The 25,291-nt window shown below is 39.3% G+C and overlaps 1 protein-coding gene across 1 annotated transcript in view; it reads left to right on the top strand.

Annotated features, from left to right (window-relative positions):
• The window catches only part of ESR2 (estrogen receptor 2), a 69,952-nt gene that overhangs the window by 30,796 nt on the left and 13,865 nt on the right, over positions 1-25,291 (top strand). The window contains exons 4-5 of the mRNA XM_036736413.1: positions 1,839-2,138; positions 16,650-16,788. Coding sequence (XP_036592308.1) covers positions 1,839-2,138; positions 16,650-16,788 — 439 coding nt within the window. The remainder of the gene's footprint in view (positions 1-1,838; positions 2,139-16,649; positions 16,789-25,291) is intronic.

Here is a 25,291-nt window from a genome sequence, read left to right as displayed (position 1 = left end):
GCCTTTTTAAGCTAAGGTCTTCAACAGGTCTCAGTTTGACTGAGGCAATCTTTATTAGTTTAACTGTACCTTCAGTTGGATTCTTCTCTATACTGCCACTGACTCCCACCTTGGTTGGTTTCTATACCTCCTGGTTCTCTTCTGGGTTACACCACACAGGGCAGATTTGCTCCCTTGCTCAGCACAACATTGGCTGCAGTTAGACAATCCTCTGTGATGCCCCTATCACAACTATTTACACCTTAGGCTTGGCTCTGCCTCTATTTAAAACTAGCTAACTTTGTCCTGGAATCTGGGGGAAGGATCACAGGGTCCTAGATTTAGACCTGGAAGAGATTTGATAGTTTGTCTCGTCCAACCTCCGCATTTTACAGATGAGGAAACTAAGGCTGAAAGATTACAGGACTTCCCTAAGGTCACACACGTTGTCAGTGTGATTTTGTTCTGTGTTGCTGATTTTAAAAGGGGTAAGAAAGGGAGGGGAAAAGAAATATGCCAGAGAGTGAATGGGGGAAAGCAGGAGGAACTTACCATTTTTGCATAATTGGAATTGATGAAAATATATGTAGGAGAGCATGAGAATAGAAGGCATCTCATAAACCTCATTCTTATCTGAGCTGAGTAAAGGAGGGTTAAATACAAACACAAAGAGCTTGGCGCAGGTGAGTGGTACAGTAACTAGAGCACTGGGCATGCAGTCAGGAAGATCTGAGTTCAAATCTGTCCTCAGATCCTTCCTAGCTGTGTGACCCTGGACAAGTCACTTAACCTCTGTTTGCCTCAGTTTCCTCAATTATAAAATGAGGATAAGAATGGCACCTACCTCCCAGAGTTGTTGTGACGATCAAAGAAGGTAATAATGGTAAAGTGCTTAGCACCTGCCTGGCATACAGTAAGAGTTATGTAAATGTTAGCTATTAGTATTATTATTAAATTCAATAGGGAAATGGATGGGAACAGGGAGAGAGGCGATGGGGGTTGATCAGGGAAGACAGAACTGGGGAAAGAATATTCTATCTCATTTCTATTCCATTTTGTACCAGTTTTCAAAATAAAATAATACCTTCAACCCTTCTAGTTTTGATTTATCCCCAGCTTTAAAATAATGTGCCTCTTTGGGGAGTAGAGAGAAAACATGGAATGGGGAAAAACAAGGAAGAAAGGGCCTGAAGGAAAGCAAGGGGGAGAGGAACTTGGACTATAAGACCAATAAGCATAAGGCCAGCATTCCAATTGTGAAAATAGTAAGTTCCTCCTGTTTCTTCCCCATTCCTTCTCTGGTGTATTTCTTTTCCCTTCCTTTTTCTTACCTCTTTTAAAACTGATAACACAGAATAAAGTAGCAGTCACCAAAAAAAAAAATTTAACTTTAGAGATAGAACTTATGTATATATATGTACACATACATTATAATACATATAATATATAATAATATCAATATATAATATGCACAATGTTATATTAATATAATATATGCATACTAGTTATAATATAGATAATATATAATTATATTGATGTATATGATTTTAGATATTAAATTAGATATTACATAGTAATATAATGAAATCACATGTGAATTATGCATTATATTAATATCATATTAATACATAGTAATAATAATTTTATATTAGCTAAGCAATCATAGATCATATGTAATATACATAATATATGTTTTGGTTTTTATATAATATATTAATAATATGCAGCTCACACACAAAGAACTGATCATTGACCTCTGGCTCACCAACCTAGCAGCACAGGAAATGCTAAGGATTGGCAGGAGAACCAGAGGGAAAACATTTTACTAATATTTCCCTTCCCCACCCCCGCATCTATAGGTTCCCGGAGAGAACGTTGTGGGTATCGAGTTATCCGAAGGCAGCGGAATGCAGATGAGCAAATGAATTGTCTTAGCAAAGCAAAGAAAAACAGTGAAAATGTAACCCGAGTAAAAGAGCTGCTGATGAATGCCCTGAGCCCTGAGCAGTTTGTGCTATCTCTCCTGGAAGCAGAGCCACCCAATGTATTTGTGAGTCGCCCCAACAAACCATTTACCGAAGCCTCCATGATGATGTCATTGACCAAGCTTGCTGACAAGGAGTTGGTTCACATGATCGGATGGGCCAAGAAAATTCCTGGTAGGAGTTTTGGGGGCTTATTTTGTCATTGGTTTGTAGGTCCGTTGAGAGTTCCAACACAAATTGTGAAAGACAGTTGCTGTCTCCCTGAATCAAATGTGAATATATTCATTTTTATTCAGAAGTAGATAATGAAAATGGCCAGCCTGGTGCTATGGGAGGAGTCAAAAAATGTCACCGACCTGTTATTGCTCAGCCTTCAGTGGCTGAATGCCATTTATGCTTCTAAGAAGATGGCATGCCAGCAGCATGGATACTGGAGAGCCAGACTCAGGGTCAAGAGACACGGGTTCAAATACCACCTCTAACACACATAGGCTGTATGAGAATAGGCAAGTCACTTAACCTAGCAATGCTCATTGACCATAAATTGCAGATAAGGTGCCCGACATTGGTAAAAAAGAATTTCCTCTTTGGGAGTTCCCTACATCAATGAAAGGGTGTATAGGAAATTCCCTACATCAAAGGCAGTACTAAAAATTGTCTTTACTAGTACATAATCTTCAAATGTTAAAAAATAACAACAAATCTAAAATATTTTTTAAAATACTCTATAGAATGTTTTTTTAAAACAGGCCAAATTAGAAATAATAAAGAAATACACCATATGTACTGTCTGAATAGTTCAGAGATTCCAATGACTACCATTTATCTTAATGTATATGCATGGTAATAGGAACAGATAAATCTAACTAGAGCCTGGAAATATCAGGGTAAAGAGAAGAAGTTTTTGTTTTTTTTTTTTAGGATAAGGGAGACTTGAGCATGTTTGTCGGGAAAAGAGAAAGGGCAAGTAGAAAGGGAGAAGATTCCCTTTAGATGGTTTGAGTTTATGTAGTTGGCATCTTAAGATGAAATGTGGTAGCAGCAGACTTAGAGTCAGGAGGACTGGATTCCAGTTCTGGAACTAGCTGTGTGAACATGAACAAGCCTTTTACTGTATTTGAACCCGTTTCCTCCTTTGTAAAATAGGAAACATTGCATTAGCTTCCACATAGAATTGTCATAAGTGAAATGCTTTGCATACTAAAAATGAGCCACTGTAAGAGTCTGGACTTGAGTTCCAGATCTGCTCTTTATGAGCTCTGTGATTATGGACAGATTATTTATCTTCTCAGTTTCCTGCATTTGTGCCTGCTGCCCCCTCCCCACTGCTACTGGGGTCCATGTCTCTACCTGCTACATGCTCTGCCACAGTTTGAGAGTGAGAGTGGAGACGTTTTGAATTGATGGAGCACTCCTGACTGTCCTCAGCAAATTAACTGGGGGTGCAATTGGCACATATGCCCTTATTCTCAATTCCAGAAAGGTCTCGGGTGTCTGTGGAGAATTAAGGATTGTATTTTCAAGTGCCTCTCCCAATGGTATATACTAAACAACACAACCAAGTCCATGGGGTGGGATTCCATTTTGGCCTCTCAAATGCCAAATTAGAAAACAAACAAAACTCACAGATTCTTCAGAATAGTTAGATCTAAATGAAATCTAATCTTAGATCTAAGGTTCCATGGACTTGTCTTGCTTTGCATTCTCTCACTAGTGGGGTCCCTCATGCCACACTTCATCTGCTTGGCTATGTTACTGTGTAATTATAGGACTGACGGCTGCTTCTTCAGCTACATCATCATTTCCAAAAAGCCATTCAAAATTAAACAATCCTTTCACTATTCAAACATAATTATGACCACATTAAAACTTGGCAGGGCTTTCAGTGACGTTCCTCTGAGGCAGTTGGGTGGTGATAGCCAATAGCAGTGCAAAGGCATCCAGTCCTAAGAAGGGAGGAGTACACCTAGTCCTTCAGTAATTGTCTTTTTTAATAATGGGTAAATCATAGATTTCAATCCCCCAAAATTCAATTTCTTATATCCATGGAATATTAGGATCTAACAACTGCACTGAAGAATGTGAATTTTGTTTTTTCATTTGTCATATGAGAGGTCAAATGGCATCCTACCCAATGGACTTGGTTGTGATTCTTTGGTGCAAACCATTGTGGGAGGCACTTGAAAGTAACTTTTCTCCTGGCTGCTTTGAAGGTAAACTGAGTTCTAAGTAAATCCAACAGTAGAAATTGGAGGATGACTTAATTATCAGGTTGAAAGGCCCAGGGATAAACATAACTGTGCACCTAAAAGAGTTTACCTTAATTATATTTCAGATTCAGTTCTTAAAACACTGAGCCTACTCACATCTGGCTCTTTAGTCTCTTTTTGCTAAATGACCAAAGGCAGTTTAATCTCCCAGAAGTGGGGGATGCCTCATGCAATCTCCACCTCCAGAGGTGTCACCAAAAGCACTACTAGAAGCATGAAGACCAAACTGGGCTCACTTTTTTCTACTTTGAGGTCATAATGTTCCAATCCTGCAACATCATGCCAGTTGTCCTGGGAACCCAGGACCCTGGTAGTTTAGGTTCAGTACTGAAACAAAGTGAGACACCAGTACAATTTATTTGTTTTAGACATGTCTGACTCTTTGTGACCCATTTGGGGTTTTCTTGGCAAAGATCTTTTTCTTCTCCAGCTCATTTTATGGATGAGGGAATTGAGGCAAGCAGGGTTAAATGATTTGCCCAGGGTCACACAGCTGGTGAATGTCTGACACTAGATTTGATCTCAGGTCTTCCTGACTCTAGGCCTGGTGCTCTAGTCACTGTGCCACCTTAGCTGCCCTTTTACTTAACCATGGCAGGAGTACATTTATCAAGGATGGGCACTGAGGACACCTCAAGCTGATTCATCTAAGGGAAGCTCACTTTTATGAGCATCAGTGAATCCCTGGAGTTCACTGTGGCTATTTTATGCTCGTTTAACTAGAAAGTGCTATCAATAACCTGAGCCTTTAGTTCCCCAACTATGTCTCTGGGATGGCCTCAATAGCTTTTAAGATAAAATTAGCATAAGTGGCATGGGGGCAGGGATCACAGCTGGAAGGACAACAAACATATGAAAAATGGAAAAGATACGTCGGTATTTCTGTAACACATTTCTTCTCCATCAATAATAGTGGAAGTTTACATTTGTACATTAACATTACAGTCCCTCAATGTGCCTTATAAAGAAGTAGAAAGTGACACTAAAGAATATAAGGGCTAGAACAGGGGTAGAACCTGCGGCCTCGAGGCCACATGTGTAGACTTTTGACTGAATCCAAACTTCGCAGAACAAATCCCCTTAATAAAAAAAAATTGTTCTGTGAAACTTGGGTTCAGTCAAAAGGCTGTACCCAAGGACCAAGTTTCCAAAGGTCACATGTGGCCCTATGGCCACAGGTTCTTCCCCTCCCCTGGTCTAGGATAATGACAGCATTGACCAATTATACCCAGAAGTTTTGTCTATGAAAAAAAATGCAATCAAGAAAATATCAGCTATTCACCCTACATATTTTCTTTTCCATTTATATAAAATGTGAGGAAAATTTGCACATTCAGGTATATATCTATGTTGCCTTGATAAAGGTATACAAAGGGAATAGACAAGCTTTAAAAAATATGCAGAAGATCATATATTTAGTCACAAAATTGACTGAAAGGTGCAGAGAATATTAGATCCAACTGTAATTACTGTCTATTGACTCTAATTAGACATTTGATTTGATGGAGCAAAATGCATCTATGTTGGCTTTCTTATAACAAGTATCTCCTAGCAATTGTCATTGTTAAATGACACACTTCTACAAATGGGTACCTAATCTTTCCTTGGTTAGTAGAATAATTATAAGACTATGCATTTTGGTAGTATGCTGGATAAACCAATTGTAGCATCATCTGAAAATTGTTTAATAATTGCTACTTTACAGATTTGATGGAAGAATCTATGATTTTTTTTTGCATGTGTGCTTTGATCTCCTTATAGAGATTATTGCTAGGAATCATAGTTTTAAAGTCGAAAGCAAACACAGAGGTTGTTTGGTCCGTTGGTTTCATGTAACAAATGAGGAACCCAAGATCTGGACTTGCCCAAGGACACAGAAGTAGCACAGCTGGGATTCAAACACAAGTCTTCAGACTTCAAATCCAGTGGTCTGTTCACTCTTCTGCAATTCATTACTTGGAGGATCTTTTTCTCAAATTTTGTTTGTTCCTAATCATTTCCAGAGGAATGTTCCTCCCAGGTATTCAAAACCTTTGTTAACACCTGATACTAATTCTAACATGAATAAGTTCAGGTAATTTATAGTATTGTGTTAAATTTAAAATTCTCATGTTAACTTCCAAATTTACTCTTTCCTATTAAAGAGCTGATATGGCATGGTACTCGACCTGGAGTCAAGAAAAACTGGGTTCAATTCTTGATTGGGACATCTATTTGTGGACTCATCAGGGTCAAGTCACTTGAGCTTTCCCCATTTGTGAGGTGGAGATAATACCAATGGTACCTACTTCACAGGGCTGTTTGAGACCTCATAGAAAATCATATATGTAAAGCACTCTGTAAATTTTAGAGGTTCATATAATGGTCAATGTGCTTTGGTCATGATAAATATCTTTTCCAATTTAGTTAAGCATGCAGATTCTAGTGTCTGATTTTGATGAAGACACTAATTTCATATCTTGCTTAAGAGCAGATACACTGAGTAATCCTTGATCTTTTTGGTATGGCTACTCACTCTACCTTTTCAGTATGAAACCATCTATCTTTTTATCTGTCATGATGCTTGGTTCATGCCTATTTTTATTGCCTGCCACATGATGTTACTGACTCATGCCAAGTCATTGAAACTCCTCTGACTTTTTTGTTCGTTTGTTTTAATAAGAATTGCTTTCTAGTTACATCTCTTCTGTCTCTTGTATGATTAATTTTTTTAACCTAAGTGCTCATTATTTCTTCACCTAAAATACAGACAAATATTTCCTGAACATTGAGTAAATAATTAAATCCTTTAAGAAGGTTAAAATAAGTTCATATAAAAGAGGACTTGATTCACAGTGTATTCTGTGTGGGTTTCCTACAGGCAATTAAAAGAAATTCTAGATAGTGAATTTCATTTATTTAGTAGATTGGTACATCTTAGTCAGCCAGTATCTATGGATGGTAAACTGGATCCATAATTGAACAGGAAGAGAAGGTTGTGCTTGGTCACATTTAGGAAATTTCACAGTGCTTTTAATGATCCTAAGTTGCTTACTGCTATAAAAATGTACCTCTTTAAAAACCAGAATTCTTCCTGGTGATGCTACATGACTGTAAATCACATAATTTTTTGAAGAATTATAATGGTGGTTGACCAAAAGGACAATGGAAAGGTGCATAGTGAGTACAGCCCAAGTATATCTTGTGTGTGAGAAGTGGTATAAAGAACACTGTCAAGAACAGGCTGACTGGAAAAGGAGGTGTGCAGGTCATTTAATAAGAGGGAGGGAAAAAAAGATGGATAACCTCAGCACTGGTACTCAATCAAGAAGCATTTGTTAAATGCCCATGCACTATGCTAGCTGCTGGCAATACAAACACTAGAGGGCTCAAGGAGCTTATGTTCTTTTAGGAGAAACATGTATGTAAATTAGTAAATACAAATTATGTACAAGGTGAAAAAACTATCCTGAGTGAGTAGGACTGTAGCAGCTTGTGGGTGAAGAATCAAAATAAGTATCTTTTAGGTTATTCCCCTTAAGCTGAACTTTTGAGGATACTAGGGATTCTAAGAGTCGAGGAGGGAGTGCTTTCTTGGCATGGCAGAGAGGCTATACGAAGACTTAAAATGGGAGAGAGAAGGAGGTATGGGGGGAATGGTAAGTAGTCCAGTTTGGCTGGAATGTTGTATGGGTAAAGGAGATTAATGTGAAGGGACTCTAGAAATGAGGTCTGGAGCCAGATTGTGAAGAGCGTTAAATGTTTAATAGAAGAATTTGCACTGATTGACTGGTCCTGGAGACAAAAGGGAGCCACTAGAGCAGGGGAGTTATATGGTCAAATCTGCTTTAGGAATATCCCTTTAAAAGCTTTGTGAAGAGTGGATTGGAGAAGAGAGACAACTAAATGTAGGGGAACCAACTGGGAGGCTACTTCCATAGTCAAGAGAAGAGGGGATGATGACATGAACTGAGGTGACAACCAAGTGAGTGGATACAGGGCATATTGTAATGATAAAACCAACATAATTTTGCAACTAATTGAATATGACGGGTGGAAAAGTCGAGAACCTGTGTGGAAGGATGGTGGTATCAACAGAAATAGGGAAGTCAGGAAGCCCTAGACCTCAGGTCCTAGAGGGGAAGTAAGCCTTCCAGCATGTTGGGTAGACCATTAATAAAAGATTAATAGAAAGACACAGCCCCAAATTGTACCAAATGAGCAAGCGTGGATGGATTGTGATTTGTGCATTTTAACAAAGTTACAGATTCATTGGAGTATACTTAAATTTAAATCTTCTGTATTCTTTTTTAAACAAAAAGAATATTCCAGGTAGGGAATGATCAGCATCGAAAGGCAAATCCAGAAGAAAACGTAAGTAAAATGTCAAGTTTAGGGTAGAAGGGAAAGATATTTCATTTAAGAGCAGACCAGAATTCAACCAGTTCCCCTTGTAGAAAAGCCTTAAGAGCTGGCAGATTAATCTTTAACAGTGGTACAAGAAGCAGCAGCTAAACTCGTTCCAATTTTTGAAAATGCCTCCTACAATTGGAGAAGGGAACCTGTGTTCTCTTGCAGGTACTCATCTGGCTACTTTGACTAGAGGTGAAAAGAAATTGTTTCTTTCTGTTTTCTTCTTCCTGCATAGGAAAATTAGCATTTGTCAGAGGTATAAAGAAAAATGCCAGGCTCCCTCTGGGAATTCTTCCTTAAATTGTAATTTTTGTCCACTTGAAATTACTTATTCATTTTTGAATCGTTCTTGCATGTTTTTCCTTGAATCCAAACTGATAGAATAGGCTTTTATCTTTTTCTGCTATTATCGGACTATCATCACAAGGTTCTGATCAGTTCCTGTAGCCAATGTAGTCACAGAGGAAACCTGAACTTAAAAAAAGAGATTTTTTTTTCTTTTTACTCTTAAAGTGGAGGAAAACGAGAGTGATGGAGGTAAAACAGATAACTTATGTTTTATTGGTGTGAAATCAAAACCATTCCTTTCTCTGGGTGTGTATTTTGATCATCATCAATAATAGTAACTCATACTTGTATGGACTTTTTGGCTTTTGAAGCACTTTCATAGGAGTCAACTCACGGGATTGTAACAATCCTGTGAGATTGTCTGAACGGGTCTTCTTCTTCATATTTTGCAGATGAGGATAAGAGGGTGAGTGATTTGGCCAAAAATCACATTGCTCATAGATAGTAGAAACTGCCTTCCATCTCCCGATCTCCAGTATCACAGCTCTCCTCTTTACCTAAATTAATCTTTCTGTTATGCCCTTGATTCCATTCCTTCCCATTTCTTCCATGACTCTGGTTCTCATTCGTTTTTTCTCGTTCATTTTCAATCTCTTCCTTTTTTCAGGGTCCCCATCCTCTTCCAGGCTTCCATAGTCAGTCCTGCCCCAGGAACTTCTACTTCTCCTGGGGATAAGACCCTACCACTCATTTTGAGGCTTCTATTGCTCCAGCCCCAGGGTCTTCTCTAAGCACATCTGGCCTCAGACACCAGCCCTAGCTCAAGATTCTTCTTTTGGTCCTGTTCCAGGCCCTTCTCCAACTGTTGCAGCTGGTGGCACAGTAGATTGAACACTGGACCTGCTATCAGGAAGACCTGAGTTGAAATCCAGTTGCAGACATTTAATGGCTGTTTGACTCTGAGAAAGTCATTTTTGGTTGCCTCAGTTTCTTTAATTATAAAATGAGGCTAATAAATAGCACCTACCTCTCAGGGTTGTTGTGAGGATCAGAGGAGCAAGACCTGTCTCCTGACTTTCATGGTCTTGAGGGTTTTCCCCAGTATCAGCCTTCCCTAGAACAAGATTGTTCCTACCTTCTACCACCTAGAAGGATGGCACCTCCTGATGAGGCTCCCATGTCTCCTCTTTCTCCTGCTGGCAGTGAGGTAGAACTCTGAGACATCACAGGATACAATATCACCACCTACCACAAAGTTGAACCTCAAGGAAGGACTTTGGCAGTCTAATCACATCCCTCCTGCAGGGGACCTCTCTCTAGTCACTGATAACTCTGCCTGCATTCACTCTTTAATTACTCCCACCCTCTGATTTCTGTACTCCTGATGTGTAATCTCCATTACTCATCCCCAGCTGCCCCCTCTTTTACTCCCTTTTACCTCAATCCAACCTCTTCTTCTTCATTGCCCTCCCCCCCCATGTCCCTTTCCAAATCTAGCCATTCTTTTTGCTGGGGACTCTATAATGTCTGCTTCATAATCAACAGCCTTTCTTTTATCTTAAACCTTCTTTCTCATTCCTCCCACTTTCAAGCACTTACTGAGACCTGGCTCCCCCATGATAACAATGCATCTCTTACCACCCTTTCCAACACTGGTTGCAATTTCTTTCATACTCCCAACTCATTGGTCATGGTGGGGAAGTTTGGATAATCCTTGATCCCCACTGCCACTTCCAGATTTTCCCTCTACCATCATCACTAATTAAACTCTCTCCTCCTTTGAGGTCCATATTATTCAAATTTATCATTAAACCCAGACCCTGGTAGTCATTACCTATTGATACTCAGACCATAATTCTTCTTTCCTTCATGAATTTAGTACCTGGCTCAGAGTTTTTCTCTCTACCCCAATTCCCTTCCTCACACTAGGGGACTTCAACATACATATTGATGTTCCCTCAAATATCTTAATTTTCCAGTTTCTCAATCCTTTCAGTTTGCACGACCTACTCTTCACTCTACCTCAGCTTCACACAGATACCCGGAGCTTGCTGTCCACTTCTTTGTTCATGAACACCAAACTTTCTTTATATCATATTCTTTTATTACCTCATCTTTCCTGGGGCCTTACAATCCATTACCTTGTTCTTTATCTTCACTCTGACCTCCATTCCCTCCATCCGGTATGATAGAGATAATAATATTTGTCTTTATTCTTTATAAAATGTCTTTACAAATTCTTTATAAAAATGTCTTTTTTCAGCTATAATCCCTTTTTTAAATTCCAGTCCCACATCAGTGATGCCTTTTTGGATATCTCAAATGGGATATATTGTAGACAATTCAAATCCAACTTGTCTAAAACAGCGCTCATCCTCTTTTCCCCTAATGCCCTTTCCTCTTTTTAACTTCTCTATTACTGTTGAGGGTACAATCATCCTCATGCAGGCTTACAACCTTGGTGTCATCCTCAGTTCCTCAGTCTGCTGCTAAATTTATCTTTTTTACCTTCATGAGTCCTATAAGTCCCCTATTCTGCACCCACACAACCATTATCACCTCTTTCCTAGGCTATCACAGTAGATTCCTATTTTGTGTGCCTGTCTCAAGTGTATCCTCACTATAATCTATACTGATCTTAGCTGTCAGAGTGATTTTCCTAAAGTGCCCATGTCATCTTCTACTCAATAAAGTCCCATGTCTTCCTATTATCTCTTAAGATTAAATATAAATTCCTCAGTCTGTCTTTTAAGGTTCTTAATAACCTGGCCTTTTCCTACCTTTCAAATTTTCTTACACTTTACTCTCCTTCACACCTCTATGATCCAGTTTGACTGGCGTATTCACCATTCCTCACACGATACTTTATCTTCCTTCTGTCTTCGAGCCTTGGAACTGGCAATTTCTAGCATGCTTTAACTCCTTACCTCTGCTTTTTAGTTTCCCTGACTTTCTCGAAGTCTTAACTAAAATCCTACCTTACACAGGAGGCTTTTCCTGCTAACTACTAGCAGCTATTAGTGTGTTCTCTTTTGAGATTACCTTCCACTTGGTATGTAGCTTATATATACCTGGTTACTTCTATGTTGTTTCTGCTGTTAGAATGTGAGCTCCTTGAAGATAGAGCCTATTTTTTATCTTTCTTATTTACCAAGCACATAGCAAAGTCTGACATGTAGTAAGCACTTAAATGCTTTTTGTAGTTGTTGTTCAGTCACTTCAGTCATGTCTGACTCTTTGTGACCCTATTTGGGGCTTTCTTGGCAAAGATATTAGAGTGGTTTGCCATTTCCTTCTCTGGTTCATTTTACAGAGAAGAAAACTGAGGTAAACCAGGTTAAATGACCTGCCCACTGTCACAGAGCTAGTAAATGACTGAGTCCAGATTTGAACTCATGAAGATGAGTCCTGCTGACTCCAGGCCTGGCCCGCTGTCCACTTAGCATGTAGTAGGTGCTATAAAAATGCTTATTCCTTTCCTTTCCCTTCCCTTATTCTCTCTTTTTTAATCCTCTTGCCCCTAACCTAGCTTTAAAAGATAAAACCCTTTCTCTTGTCCTTAATGTTCATCCCAGACCTTAATTATTTCTGAGTTCTGGGTATTCCTGATCCCATTCCTAACAGCATGGTGTCTCTCTTTTGTATTTACCCTCAGTTCTTCTCTTTCCATTTATGGCTTCTCTTTAAAATCCAAGTGGGTTGATTGAACTTCTTCTGCATTCATGTACACACTGAGGATCAAATAAGTTAACGTATATAAAGCTCTTTACAAATCTCAAAGTAGCATATAAATGCTAGCTATTATTAGCTATTACCATCACTGTTATCACTTTCCTTTTCTTCCTCATCAGCATCTTTCTTGTTTCTGTCATCAGAATTTTCTTAAAAGGCCACCCTCTTCTTCCTAGTCTGACTTTCCTTGTAGCGTTTTAGACAATAGCATCTAACCTATCCTTTCCCCCAAACTTTTTCGAATCTGCTGTATGAATAGATCATTTTATCCCAAGATTCCGCTCCCTTATACTTCAGAAAACAATTTATGGTTTTTGTTCAGAATCGTGTTTGGAATAAGTCTGCCTAATCACTTCTACTTTTTGAAGAATGCTCCTGTCATTATGGAAAGTCAAGAATTGACTTAGTTATTCTACTCTACTTTTGGCAGCTAGGTGGTCCAATAGATAGAGCACTGGGCTTGGAATAAGGAAGACTCATCTTCATGAGTTCAAATCCAGCCTCAGGCACTAGTTGTGTGACCCTGGACAAGTCACTTAACTCTGTTTGACTCAGTTCTTCATCTGTAAAATGAGCTAGAGAAGTAAATGGCAAACCACTCCAATGTCTTTGCCAAGAAAACCCCAAATGAGATTACAAAGAGCTGGATACAACTGAAAGGACTCAACAACAACAAACTACTACTAACCTACTACTACTAACTACTAACCTCACCCTACTCCCCTGCCACCACTACTACCACTATCACTACTCCAGTGTACTCTGCTTTTAGCTGAGCGAGTGCCAGCAGATGTCTGGATATTTGAAATTCATATTTGTGCCAGATTTAGATCTAATTTTCTTTTCTCATAATTTGCTTCCTCTACCTGTCTAGGTGATCCTGAACCAAATTGACCCTGGACCAAATGTTGTCTACTCCCCTTTGGTTCATGGATTTCCTTTCATGACTATATCCTTTGGGGTATCCCCCGTTAACCCGATCCTTTTATCTGTTCCCTTTTAATACAATATACCTCTTTATAACCCTGAGTTTCATCTTGCCAAGTTCAATTTTGGGAGGGTGCTTGGTAGCTGTCTATTCTAACTCATATCCACCCCCTCAAAAAATCCTGCTCTAATACACCTGTGTGGGATGAAAGACCCTCACCAATTAAAAAGTTAATTTATAACTTTTTATATTTATAGTTATATATATAGTTATATTTGTAACTTTTTATAATTTATAACCGTCTCAGGGTAGGAACAGCAATAAGTTTTATTCAATTCTCAAGAATAGGGCATCCTCTGCCAACACAGAACAGAACCAGCAAAGGAGGCAAAATACAAGGGGCAAAGCACCAATAATTATACCCAACTCAAGAGAATTCCCGCCCATCTCTGACCCTTCTCACCATTAGCTGGGAGGCAGGCTTACAATCTAAGCACGAAAAACTAGACAAAAAACCGGGAAATCAAGGCACAGAAACTCCGATTCCCATTCCCTTAGTTAATGATTACAGCTGAGGTGACATCTATAAATCTGAAGAAGGAGATTAGGATAAGGGGAGGGGGAGACTCTCTCCAATCTTTTACAGTGCTTTTACAGTAAAGGAAAGCAGGTCACAGTGACCCTATTCTTACTGAGCAAATCTTTAAACCAGAACCAGAAGAAAGAACAAAAAGTTTCAGGGTAAACTTTCCCAGAGGCTGAGCCATCAGACTCTCGCGGCCTCAGAATTTTTCCACTTCCCTATTTCCCTGTTTCTTGATTTTTAAACATTTCTGAGCATAAATATAGATGTGTATTTATACATATCTTCCCTGTGAAGTCTTCACATTTTCTTTACCTCACACATACCCGATGTGATCATCTTATTTATTGATCATACTCTATATTTGAATATACTGACATCTGAAGCCATAGGTTTTATTATTGCCCCTAGATATTATCTTCTATGAATTACTTCCTAAGTCATACCTAAATTCTTTGTACTATCTAGCTTGGTATATTGACTTGGCTGCATTTTTCTCCTGTCTTCCCTATTTTCATTTTAAAGCTTTTAATCAGATTTTAAAGTCTCCAGGCAAAAATTTTTTATATTTTTCACATAGCCTTCTCAGGAGGGCCATTGGTAAAGGAGGAAGGTCATCATGTTTTGTCAGTAGGTAGAAGAAGGGCACCAGTCTCTTAGGCTCCCAGTAAGTAGTATATAAAAATCAGGAGGGCCTGAATTTCTAGGCTGGTATTTCAGTAAATTCATTATATTAACATTGGCAAAACAACAATATTGGGGAAAGGGAGAACAAGGAAATAGATTAAGAACTCTTTGTGGTGGAACAATGAGGCTAGGGTGGTTCCCTTGTGTGTCTAGGTTTTTGTTTCCCTATTTCCTCTGTGTCCTTGGGGACTTGCTGAAAACTGCTTGAGGTCTTAAAAACAGAGACTAGCAAAGAGGTGAGTGAGGATGATTCCCTTGCAAGGATCACAATAATTATGTTCTTGATAGCACCTTATGAATCCTTCCCTGTTTTTTCAAATATAACTTTATACCTGTATCAGAGTTTGTGAAGTCCTGAGATTTGCAAACATTCCCCATTCCTTCACCCTTAACCCCCTACCCCCACCCATCACTAGACAAATCTTTACATTTCTACTTCTAAAACATCTTTCAGACAGTCTTTCATCTTGCTTCTTTTCTATTCTGACATCAGCCTCTCCACTGGAATTTCCACATATCCTTCTCGGCGAGGCCAGACATTTCATCTGTGGAGTAGGGAGTCGGCAGTTTTGTCAAGAGGTCTGAGAAAGGCACTCTTAGTCTCCTAGTAAACAAAATATCACAATTGAAGTGCTTGACTATCTGGGCCCTCTCATAACACCTTGCCTGGATTATTGTAGTAGTCCCATTACTAGTTTCTTCCATGCAGTCTTTTCTTTCTCTAGCCCATCCTATCCCTCTAGCCCACCAGCAGGAAGCATTGATTACCTGAGTAGTTGATGTCGTGGTTGTTCAGTTGTGTCCAACTCTTCATCATGGTTTGGAGGTTACTTGAGAATCTTTGAGTTGGGAAGAGAACTCAGAGAGCATCTAGCATAACTCATACTTGAATAATAATCACTTCAACAACATGCCTAATGAGGAGTCATTGAGCCTTTGCATGAAGACAAGCAGGGACAGAGAGCTCACCACATCTAGAGACAGCCCTTCTCTTTTGTTTTTGTTTTTCTTTTTCTTTTCAAGCCTAAACCAACCTTTCTGTATGTAATTTCTACCTGTCGCTCCTACTTCTGTTCTCTGGGACCCAGTGGAAGTTAAATCCTTATTCCACATGACAAAATGGACTCCCATCTGGATTCTTCCTTCCTTTCTCAGTCCTTCTTTTTGAGTTCCAGAACCCAGTTGGGTTCAAATCCCATCTTTGCCACTTGCTAATTTTTTGACCAAAGTCAAGACTCTATCTCTCCCTCCCCTCTCCACTTCCCCCACCATCCTCTTGACCCCAATGAAAATATTCTTTGTTGTATCTCCAGGCATAAGATAATGTTTGTAAAGTGCTTAGTACAGTGCCTGGCACCTATTAGGCACTATAAAAATGCTTATTCTCTCCTCCATCCCCCCATCTCTATTCCCACAGCACCGCCTAGAGTGTTCTGCTTAGGGTGGGTACCCACTGAATGTTATTGATTTGAAATTCTCATCAGTTCAAAGCAAACAAAGGTAAACCTAATGAAGCTGAGTTGCAGTTTCTTGCCCCTGAACTTCCTCAGTTTCCCTTGACACACGTTTAAGAGGCAAGAGTCCAGGTGGAGTACATTATAATTCTAAACAAAATCAATTTTGTACATTGAGGACAGGAAAATGTGAGTTGCTAATGTGTGTTTGACTCATTTTGCTCTTCTTTAACCAGGATTTTGTTCCTCATTTCATAGACATCGATCACTTTTCTCTATCGCCTGTGAAGTGTTTTCTTAGCTCTTACTGTGTGTGGACATGCCTGACATTTATCCTTTTGTTTCTGCCAGGCTTTGTGGAGCTCAGCCTGTATGACCAAGTGAGGCTTTTAGAAAACTGCTGGATGGAAGTGTTAATGGTGGGGCTGATGTGGCGATCAATTGATCATCCTGGCAAACTCATCTTTGCGCCAGACCTTGTTCTGGACAGGTGAGAAAAATATAAATTGTCTCTTCTGACTTAGATCCGTCTATAGCACTTAGTGAAAGGGAACCTGGCTACTAGTCTTGCAATTAAAATCTCACACCTGAAAGTGCAATTAGGTGATGCTAATGTCATAAGCACCTTCACTGGGTCAAGAACTCCAGACTTGGAGGACATTGTCGCAAGTTTCTGAAAACCAAATAAATCTTTTTCTAAAAAAATCATGTTATTAGATTACATGATAATATAATGGCCAAGTTTTCCAAAGTTTGACCAATGGTATATTAAATGTAAAAGTAAATTGTATTTTGTGCAATATATGGTTGATACTGTTTAGGTCCATTTAATTTTTTTTTCATGTATTAAACACTGTTTTCAGCCTATACCTCCCATATAGGTCACTGCTTATTCTTTCCACCTGCTGCTTAATTACCATAGGCTGATTGAGTTTAGGGGTGGCAAGGGGAAAGTAGAAAGACCTGAGTTGCCTGGTTATTCAGGCATTGTTTTGGGGAAATTATTATCGATGTTGTTGTTAATAATACTAATGATAAACATTCAGAGGTTAAAATGCAGTATTTGGCTGATTTTAAAGAATCATAGAATTTTAGAGCTGAAAGTATCCTTTGAAATGGAGTTACCTGAATATTCAATGTATAAGTCAACTTGGGGAAATTATTATTATTATTGTTATTGTTAAGAATAATATTTATGAACACCCAGAGGTTAAAATGCAGTATTTGACTGATTTAAAGAATCATAGAATTTTAGAGCTGAAAGTATCCTTTGAAATCACCTAGTACAAATTCCTTATTTTGTAGATGGGGAAACTGAGACCCACAGAAGTTAAGTGACTCATTCACTGTTATGTAACTTCTTAATACTGGGTGATAGAATGGTGTACTAGGAGTCACTGATACTAAACACAGGTGACAAACTTTTTTAAAATTCAATTTTATCTTATTTTCACAAAAATCTATGTTCTCTCCCCCACCCCCTGCCAGAAAGCAAGAAAGACAAAACCCCTATCACAAACATGTATAGCAAAGCAAATTCCCATATGAGCCATGTCCATAAAAAAGGTCTCAATTTGTATTCAGAGTCCATCAATGTCTCTAGCAGGAGGTGGGAAGCATGATTTGTTATGAGTCCTCTGTAATCACGGTTGGTCATTGTATTGAGAGGAATCAGGAGATATAAAGCTAGCAATGAGACCCTAAGCAAATCACTTAATCTTTCTGTGCCTCAATTTCCCCATCAGTAAAATGGGGATGATAATATTTGCACTACCTACCTCATAGAATTATTATGAGGAAAACCCTTTCCCAAACTTAGGGGGCTACATGAAAATGAGTTTATATAGTCATGATAGCAGAGCCTAGACTAGGACCTAGGTCTTCTGGCTCCCAGTGCATTGATCTTACTACCATGATACCACTCTGTTTAGTAAATTGGTGTTCAACAGACACCTTTACTGCACAGACTCTAAATATATGAATTACCCCTCTGTAGACTAGGAAAAAAATCCTGATTGAATCTATTGGAAACAGTTTTTCCAGCTACCCTGCCCACGTTGAGTAGTGCCACCCAGGTGTATCTAAGGCATCTGTGGCCTGATTAGCATAGAGCTAAATATAAATGACTTCATTTAATATAGCTACATTCTCAGTCTCCATACTTTCAGTTCAATCAAGTCCTCCGTCCCAGAGATTGAAATTTCACTGATTCACCCATAAACACTTTATGTTGAATAACTAGTGTTTCCATCTATGAAGTATTTTGTTACTTCATATTTACAGTGTATATAAACATAGGCTTGTACAAACAATGTATTCTAGGTATAAGTAACACATGGAATGATGTCGGTGGCTACTCACAGTTTTTAGCACCACCATTAGAGCTCTGTACAAACTCCACAAAGTAGGTGGGTCATCTTGCTTACCCTTGTCCCTCTAATACCTTTCTAGTATTCCCTTCCCCCTAGACACTCAAGGCTCATACGCTGCCCCCCAGCTGTCTAAAGTCTCCCATGCAGACATTTTGATTAACTCTTCCCTCCCCTTCCCTACCATGCTCAGGGTTGTAGTCATACTGGGGCATTTGAGGCATTGGTACATTTGAGGGGTGCCCAGGTCCTAACTGGAAGTTCCCTGTCATCCTTTTAACTTTCCCCTTCAGAAGCCCCTCGCATCACTGGCGACATAGTGTAAGGTGATGTGGCCCTTTTCTCTATTATATCTGTGTCGGAGGTATCTCAAATGCTATCACTCAGTGTAGGTTCATTATTGGAATAAAAAAAAGTGCTTATAAATCATCTCATTCCAATGTTTAATCTGAAGAGTGGTGGCATTCAGAATAAGGTACCTGCAAATTAGGGCAGTTAAGTGGCACACTGGACTTAGAATCAGAAGACTCATTGTCATCAGTTCAGATCCCGCCTCAGGCACATACTAGTTGTGTGACCCTGGGCAAGTCACTTACCCTCGTTTGCTTCAGTTTCCTTATCTGTAAAATGAGCTGAAAAAGGAAATGGCAAACCACTCTAGTACCTTTACCAAGAAAACTCCAAATGAGGTCACAAGTCAGACACAACTGAAATGGCTCAGCAACAACAATTCGTAAGTCATTGAACAGTTAACAAAAAGGAGGTTCACTTTGCCCCAATACAGCAAGGATACACAACAAAGATACAGTGGCACTTAGCACTGTTGGACTCTGAACCCTCCCCCCCTACTTTTCTCTTTATGAAAACGCATACAGGGGAAGACAAGGTGACTTGAGTGGTCTTCAGAAATCCACTAAGTCAGGACCATATGTGGGTGGGACTTTTTATGCTCATAGGTGACCAGAAAGTCAGGTCGAGGAAGCAGAGGTCCCGGGGACTGCTTTACCTCTTCTTAGAGATCCTTGTCTCAGGAAGTAAGGAGGAGGGTAAATCTAACCCATGTTGTGGGGAAATGCTGGTACATACCAGTCCTGGGCCAGGAGAAGGGCAGATCCTAGGCAAAACTGCAACAGAATTGGTTCTCTCATCCCTGTGGCCTCAGCCATCCTTCAGCAGGGAAAACCAGGTGAAGAAAGTGTTTCCCCTGCCACCGGGAGCCACCACCACATGTTATAATCATAAAATAGGCTAGCCTGGGGGTGGGGAAGTAACAGCTTCAAAAGGTATGATATAATGGAGAAAGCATTTTAGTTAGAGTAAGAACACTCAAGTTTGGCTTTTCACTCTGTCATTTATTTAGTTGTGTGATACTAGATAAATTGATTCACCTCTCTGCGAATCATTTTTATCATCTGCATAACATGGCTGCTGTGGTTCAGTTGTGTCTGACTCTTTGTGACGGGGGTTTTCTTGGCAAAGATCCTGGAGTGGTTTACCATTTCCTTCTCCAGCTCATTTTAGAGATGAGGAAACTGAGACCAGCAGGGTTAAGCAACTTGCCCAGGGTCACACAGCTGGTAAGTGTCTGAGGCCAGATTTGAACTCAGGAAAAGGAGTCCTCATTACTCTAGGCCCAGCACCTTGCACCACCTAGCTGCATAACATGGGAGATGACTAAACACCCTTCCTGTTCCATGTTTCTTGTTTTTACATCCACATTACTTCTTCTCCACCCCCAAATCTGTCTTCCTATCTCACCCAGCCTAGAATTGCAGGAACTACCAACCAGCCGGTTCCACTTTGATCTAATATATTTCCCACCTAGGCCCATTTGACTGCCGTCTCCCATACTAACGCCAAACTTAGTGCATGCACCTGATCAACATAATTCACTGAAACTCGGAACTCTAGAGCTCAAGACATCTACAAGCCTCAGTCTCTCCAGCAGCTGGGATTAAAGGCATGTACTACAATGCCTGGCAAAATCCATATTACTGTTGCTAAATATTTAGAAAATGCAGAATATTCAAATACCCTTGAGAGGCACTGGGTTCTAGTGAAAAGAATGCTAAACTTAGAATCAAAAGATCTTGGTTGAGATCCCACTCGGGACACTTATGACTTATATGACTCTGGGCAAGTCTCATTTTCCCGCATTCTGATACGAGGCTAGGGGAGAAAATTGAGCTATATCATTTCTACAGCCCCTTTCAATGATAAATTTGTGATTGTGTGGGTGTGGAGAGAGAACAATGCTACCTTTGACGACTACTAAGAATTGTATATGCATTCCGACAATGCCTTGTGTAATTTCTGGTATGTGCTTTTTGATGAAATTCTAATAGTTGCATTATTATCTTTTGGAATTTGGCCTTTAAGCCTACATCCATATTTAGTACATCCATTCTATCTCATGTTATAGAGAAAGTGCATTTTGTAAATGTGTATCTCAATCTGTGTATCTAAAATACATTTTTAAGGAAGGGAGTTTATTTTTCATAGGAAGAGAATTGTAAGCTGCTCGGCAGGGTGAATAGACATCCACTATCCTTTTTGTAAATCCTGATTTTCAAATCAGGTTTACTTAACATAGGAGTTCACCTGTTTAGGTAATGACTAGCTTGCTTGAGGGTATTAAGACTTGAAGCAACTTATAATATCCTCCCTGTATGCTTGCTGAGGGGAAGAAAGAAAGAAAGATTGAATCTGCTGAAGGGTGGACAGACAGGCCAGTCTTCTTAGCTCATTTCTGGCAAGGCGATTTGTCCTGTTAGGAAAAAGAGGAGCCATGTATGTTTATGAAAAGTCTGCAGTAAGAGCTGAGTGCCTCATTACCTACTTAATTACATCTAGAACTCTTTTCATTACATCCTGGGCTATTTGAACCCTAGCAATGCAATTTTTAACTGTGTAACCTTGGACACATCACTTAGAATTGTCCATTTAGAGTTGTAAGGGACCCAAAAGCCATCTAATTCAATACCCTTGTTTTAATCCGAGAAAAGTGGGGCTTAAGAAAGTTGAATGACTTTCCCAAGATTATGCAAGTAGTAAATATTAGAACCAAAATTTGAACCCAGGTCATTTGATAAAGAGAGTTAAGAATACGTGTTTGTTTTAATATCCATTCCATCATCAACTTGTGTTTTGCAACAGAATTGCTAGTATAATATCTAGGCAGTTAGGGCTGCAGAAGATAGAGCTTTGGGCCTGGAGTCAAGAAGACCTGAGTTCAAATCCAGCCTCAGACACCTATTAGCTATGTGACCCAGAGCACCTCACTTAACCTCAGTTTGCCTCAGTTTCCTCAAGTGTAAATGGGAATAGCACCTACATTGCAGGGTTGTTATGAAGATTAATGAGACATGTAAAAATGCTTAGTGCAATGCCTGGAACATAGTAGGCACTATATAAATGCCTATTCTCTTCCCTCCTTCTTACATATCTATTTGGATGATTGAACATTTTCAGTGAGACCACCTAATAAATGCCAAGTGTTCATTTGTTATAGTAGTTTTGTGGTATTTTTCCTCTAAGATATTCATGGAACATTCTTGTCAATTATTTCATCTTCATTATACTTTTATGTGGTGTCAGATCCTTGTATGAATTCTTTAATTTTTAAAAAATTATCAAGCATTTTTAAAAATTCCTTCCACATCTCCCACTGCAGGGAAAAAAAGAAATACAAAACCCTTGTGACATGTAAGTTTGGTCAAACAAAACATATTCCCATATTGGTCACATCCACAAATACGTCTCATTCTGTGTTTGATTGGAATCATTGCTTTAATCAATTGTGTTAATTACATTGGAATCACTGTGCTTATCAGATTTCTGAATCTTTCAGAATTGTTTGTTTTTCTCATATTAGTGTTATATTATGAATTATTCTCCTGCTTCTGCTTACTGATTCTGCTCACTCCACTCTGCTCATAACATGTCAATGATGACCAAAAAAAAAAAAAAGAAAAGAAAATGACAAGTGTTGGAAGGGCTACAAGAGAACAGGCATATTATTGGGGCAGCTTGTCACAACAGTGTGACTTGCCACTACTATGGCTGTGTAAAACCAACAACAACCAGCACACAGAAGGGCTGCCAGCACAAATTATTTGATCTACTTTACTAAGGAAAGCAACTTTAAGGGGTTAACAGTCTCACTTTAATTCAACATACAAATATCATTCACTTAGTTCAGAAGAAAAAGCCAGCACCCTGAACTGCAGAGCAAATACAATCAAATTACAAACAGAGACAACGTAAACAGACCAAATCACAATTCAGTTGCCAGACAAGAACCAATGGATCTGGGTTAGCTAAGCTGGGGGGCAGTTACAACGGCTTGCCCAGAGTCACGCGCCACTCTTCCACTGAGTGAGAGCCCCAAAAGAAAAACGCCAACCTCTGAGTTTATATACCCTGTTCAGGGTCAAAGGGCATCACAATGTTTGACTCAAACCCATGAGACCTGAAAGTGTCACAAACACACAACTCAAACCTACATGGCCTAAAAGCTTTTGGCGTCATAAACATGTGACTCAAACCCATGTAAACTAGGCTTTCCCTTGAGGTAAGGAGGTCATCAAAGACTCCTGATTTCATCAAAGAAACAAAAGCTGGACTGATCAAGGGCTCCTGATTAAATAAGTGCTCAAAAAGAGAAAACAGTTAAAAAAAAGTCCCACTTTAATTACTGTAACACAGCTGTGAATTGGTCCTACCATTCTGGAAAGCAGTATGCCCCAAACTGTGCATATCCTTTCACTCAGATTACCCCATCTAAGCCTATGCCTGAAAGAGACCAAAGAAAGAGGAAATGCCTTCTCAAGTTTTAAAGAGGAAGCAATTTCAAAATGGGGAGATGGAGAATTTGTTTAATTGCAGACCCTGAGTGCCTGTAGGAGTTTCCAGAAAGATTTTATTTGTGGGTGCAAAATAGTGCACTCTCAAACAAAGGCTTCTCTTTCAGTATTTGATCACTAGTATTTTGTTCCATGGAGGTGTTGCCATTATCAGCTAACAACCATCCTACACCTTGGGACTGGTCTTATTCAGCATGTGATTATATGGCACATCTGTACAGAAGTGAACTCCCTTCAGAGCATTGGTTTGATTGACATATTGGGTTCTAATCTTTTAGCATTCAAAGTATATTCTGCTTGCTATAAGTTCAGATCTCCTAATACATTCTTAATTTCTTACTCACTATTCATTATCAATCTATAGTTGAGAATTAAATGGAACAAATTCTACTAATTTTCTCTTTCAAAGGTCCTTATCGCAACTGTTTTGTGTGTTTAACCTTACATTAAAATTTTATTATAGGGTCGCTTTAGAGGTATTGTACATTATCACCCCAATATTTCTCATTTGTTTGCCAGAAATGTGTTGGTTTTGAAAGCCTTGAAATGAGTAAAAATATTCTAACCTTCCAACCCTTTAAAATGAAGTACTTGGGTGTCATGTCTTCTGAAAAGGAAGTAATCAGACCTATGTTACACATGTTCTGAATGCTGTATTACAGTGTGAGGTGATAAGATGCCCAAGATAATAAAATACAGTAGGGCTTTGAAGTAAATCCATGAAAAGAGTTTCCAAAAGCATTATGGAACAATGAGCTCTAACCTGGTACATGTGAGACGTGGATTCCAGTTCCCTTCTGATTCCTTATTAGTTGTGTGATCTTGAGCAAGTCAGTTCACGTCCATGGTCTTTAACTGCTTTCACAGTAAAATTAAGACATGGGACTAAGTTATCCTTTCCAATAAGACTTGACTGTGTCTGACTGTCATTAACAACTTTAGGTATTCTGGAGAAAAAAATAGCAATTCTCTTCATGCACACCCAAGTCTTTAGGGGGCTAAGGCAAAGATTGACTTCAAGGGAGCCTTATTTTAGCCCCATATCCATGCCAAATTTTGTTGTATGTTGTTGTTCAGTCATTTCAGTCATATTCAACTCTCCGTGACCCCATTTTGGATTTTCTTGGCAAGGATACTGAACTGGTTTGCCATTTCTTTTTCCAACTCATTTTACAGATGAAGAAACCGAAGCAAACAGGGTTACATGACTTGTCCGGGGTCACACAGCTAGTAAGTGTCTGAAGCTGGATTTGAATTCTGGAAGAGGAATCTTCCTGACTGCAGGCTTGGTGCTGTATCCACTGTATCACCTGGCTTCCCCTTTGCATAGAAAGCAGCTCCTAGGGAGCTATCAGAAGATAATTTCAACTTTTCCTCTAGGAGATGGAGTGGGAGAGTTTTCTCTGATTCACTGAGGTGTAATGGGAAGAGTTGAAGTGAGGAGCAAAGTACATTCAAATCTTGTCTCAGACATTTACGCAAGAACTGACCATGTTACTGAATGTCTCAAAACCTCACTTACCTCATAGGCTTCTTGTCAGAAAAGCCTTTTGTAAACCTTGAAGTGTTATATAAATGTGAAAAGTTGGAGTAAGTACAACTTCCAAAAGAATAAAAGTCATTCAGAGAGACGTTAGTTTGATAGGTGTTGTATGAGGGGGAATTTTAATAGCCTAGGTAATAATCTTCCTCAGTCCCCTTTTGTCCTGGGCCTTGGGATCTTCTGCATAGTAATTTCAAGAAGGCCTAGTGGTGGTAT

This window comes from Trichosurus vulpecula, chromosome 8 (genome assembly GCF_011100635.1).
Source record: "Trichosurus vulpecula isolate mTriVul1 chromosome 8, mTriVul1.pri, whole genome shotgun sequence".
NCBI classification, from domain to species: domain Eukaryota; kingdom Metazoa; phylum Chordata; class Mammalia; order Diprotodontia; family Phalangeridae; genus Trichosurus; species Trichosurus vulpecula.
Note: the sequence above shows the minus strand (reverse complement) of the source record. Positions and strands in the feature narration are given on the sequence as shown.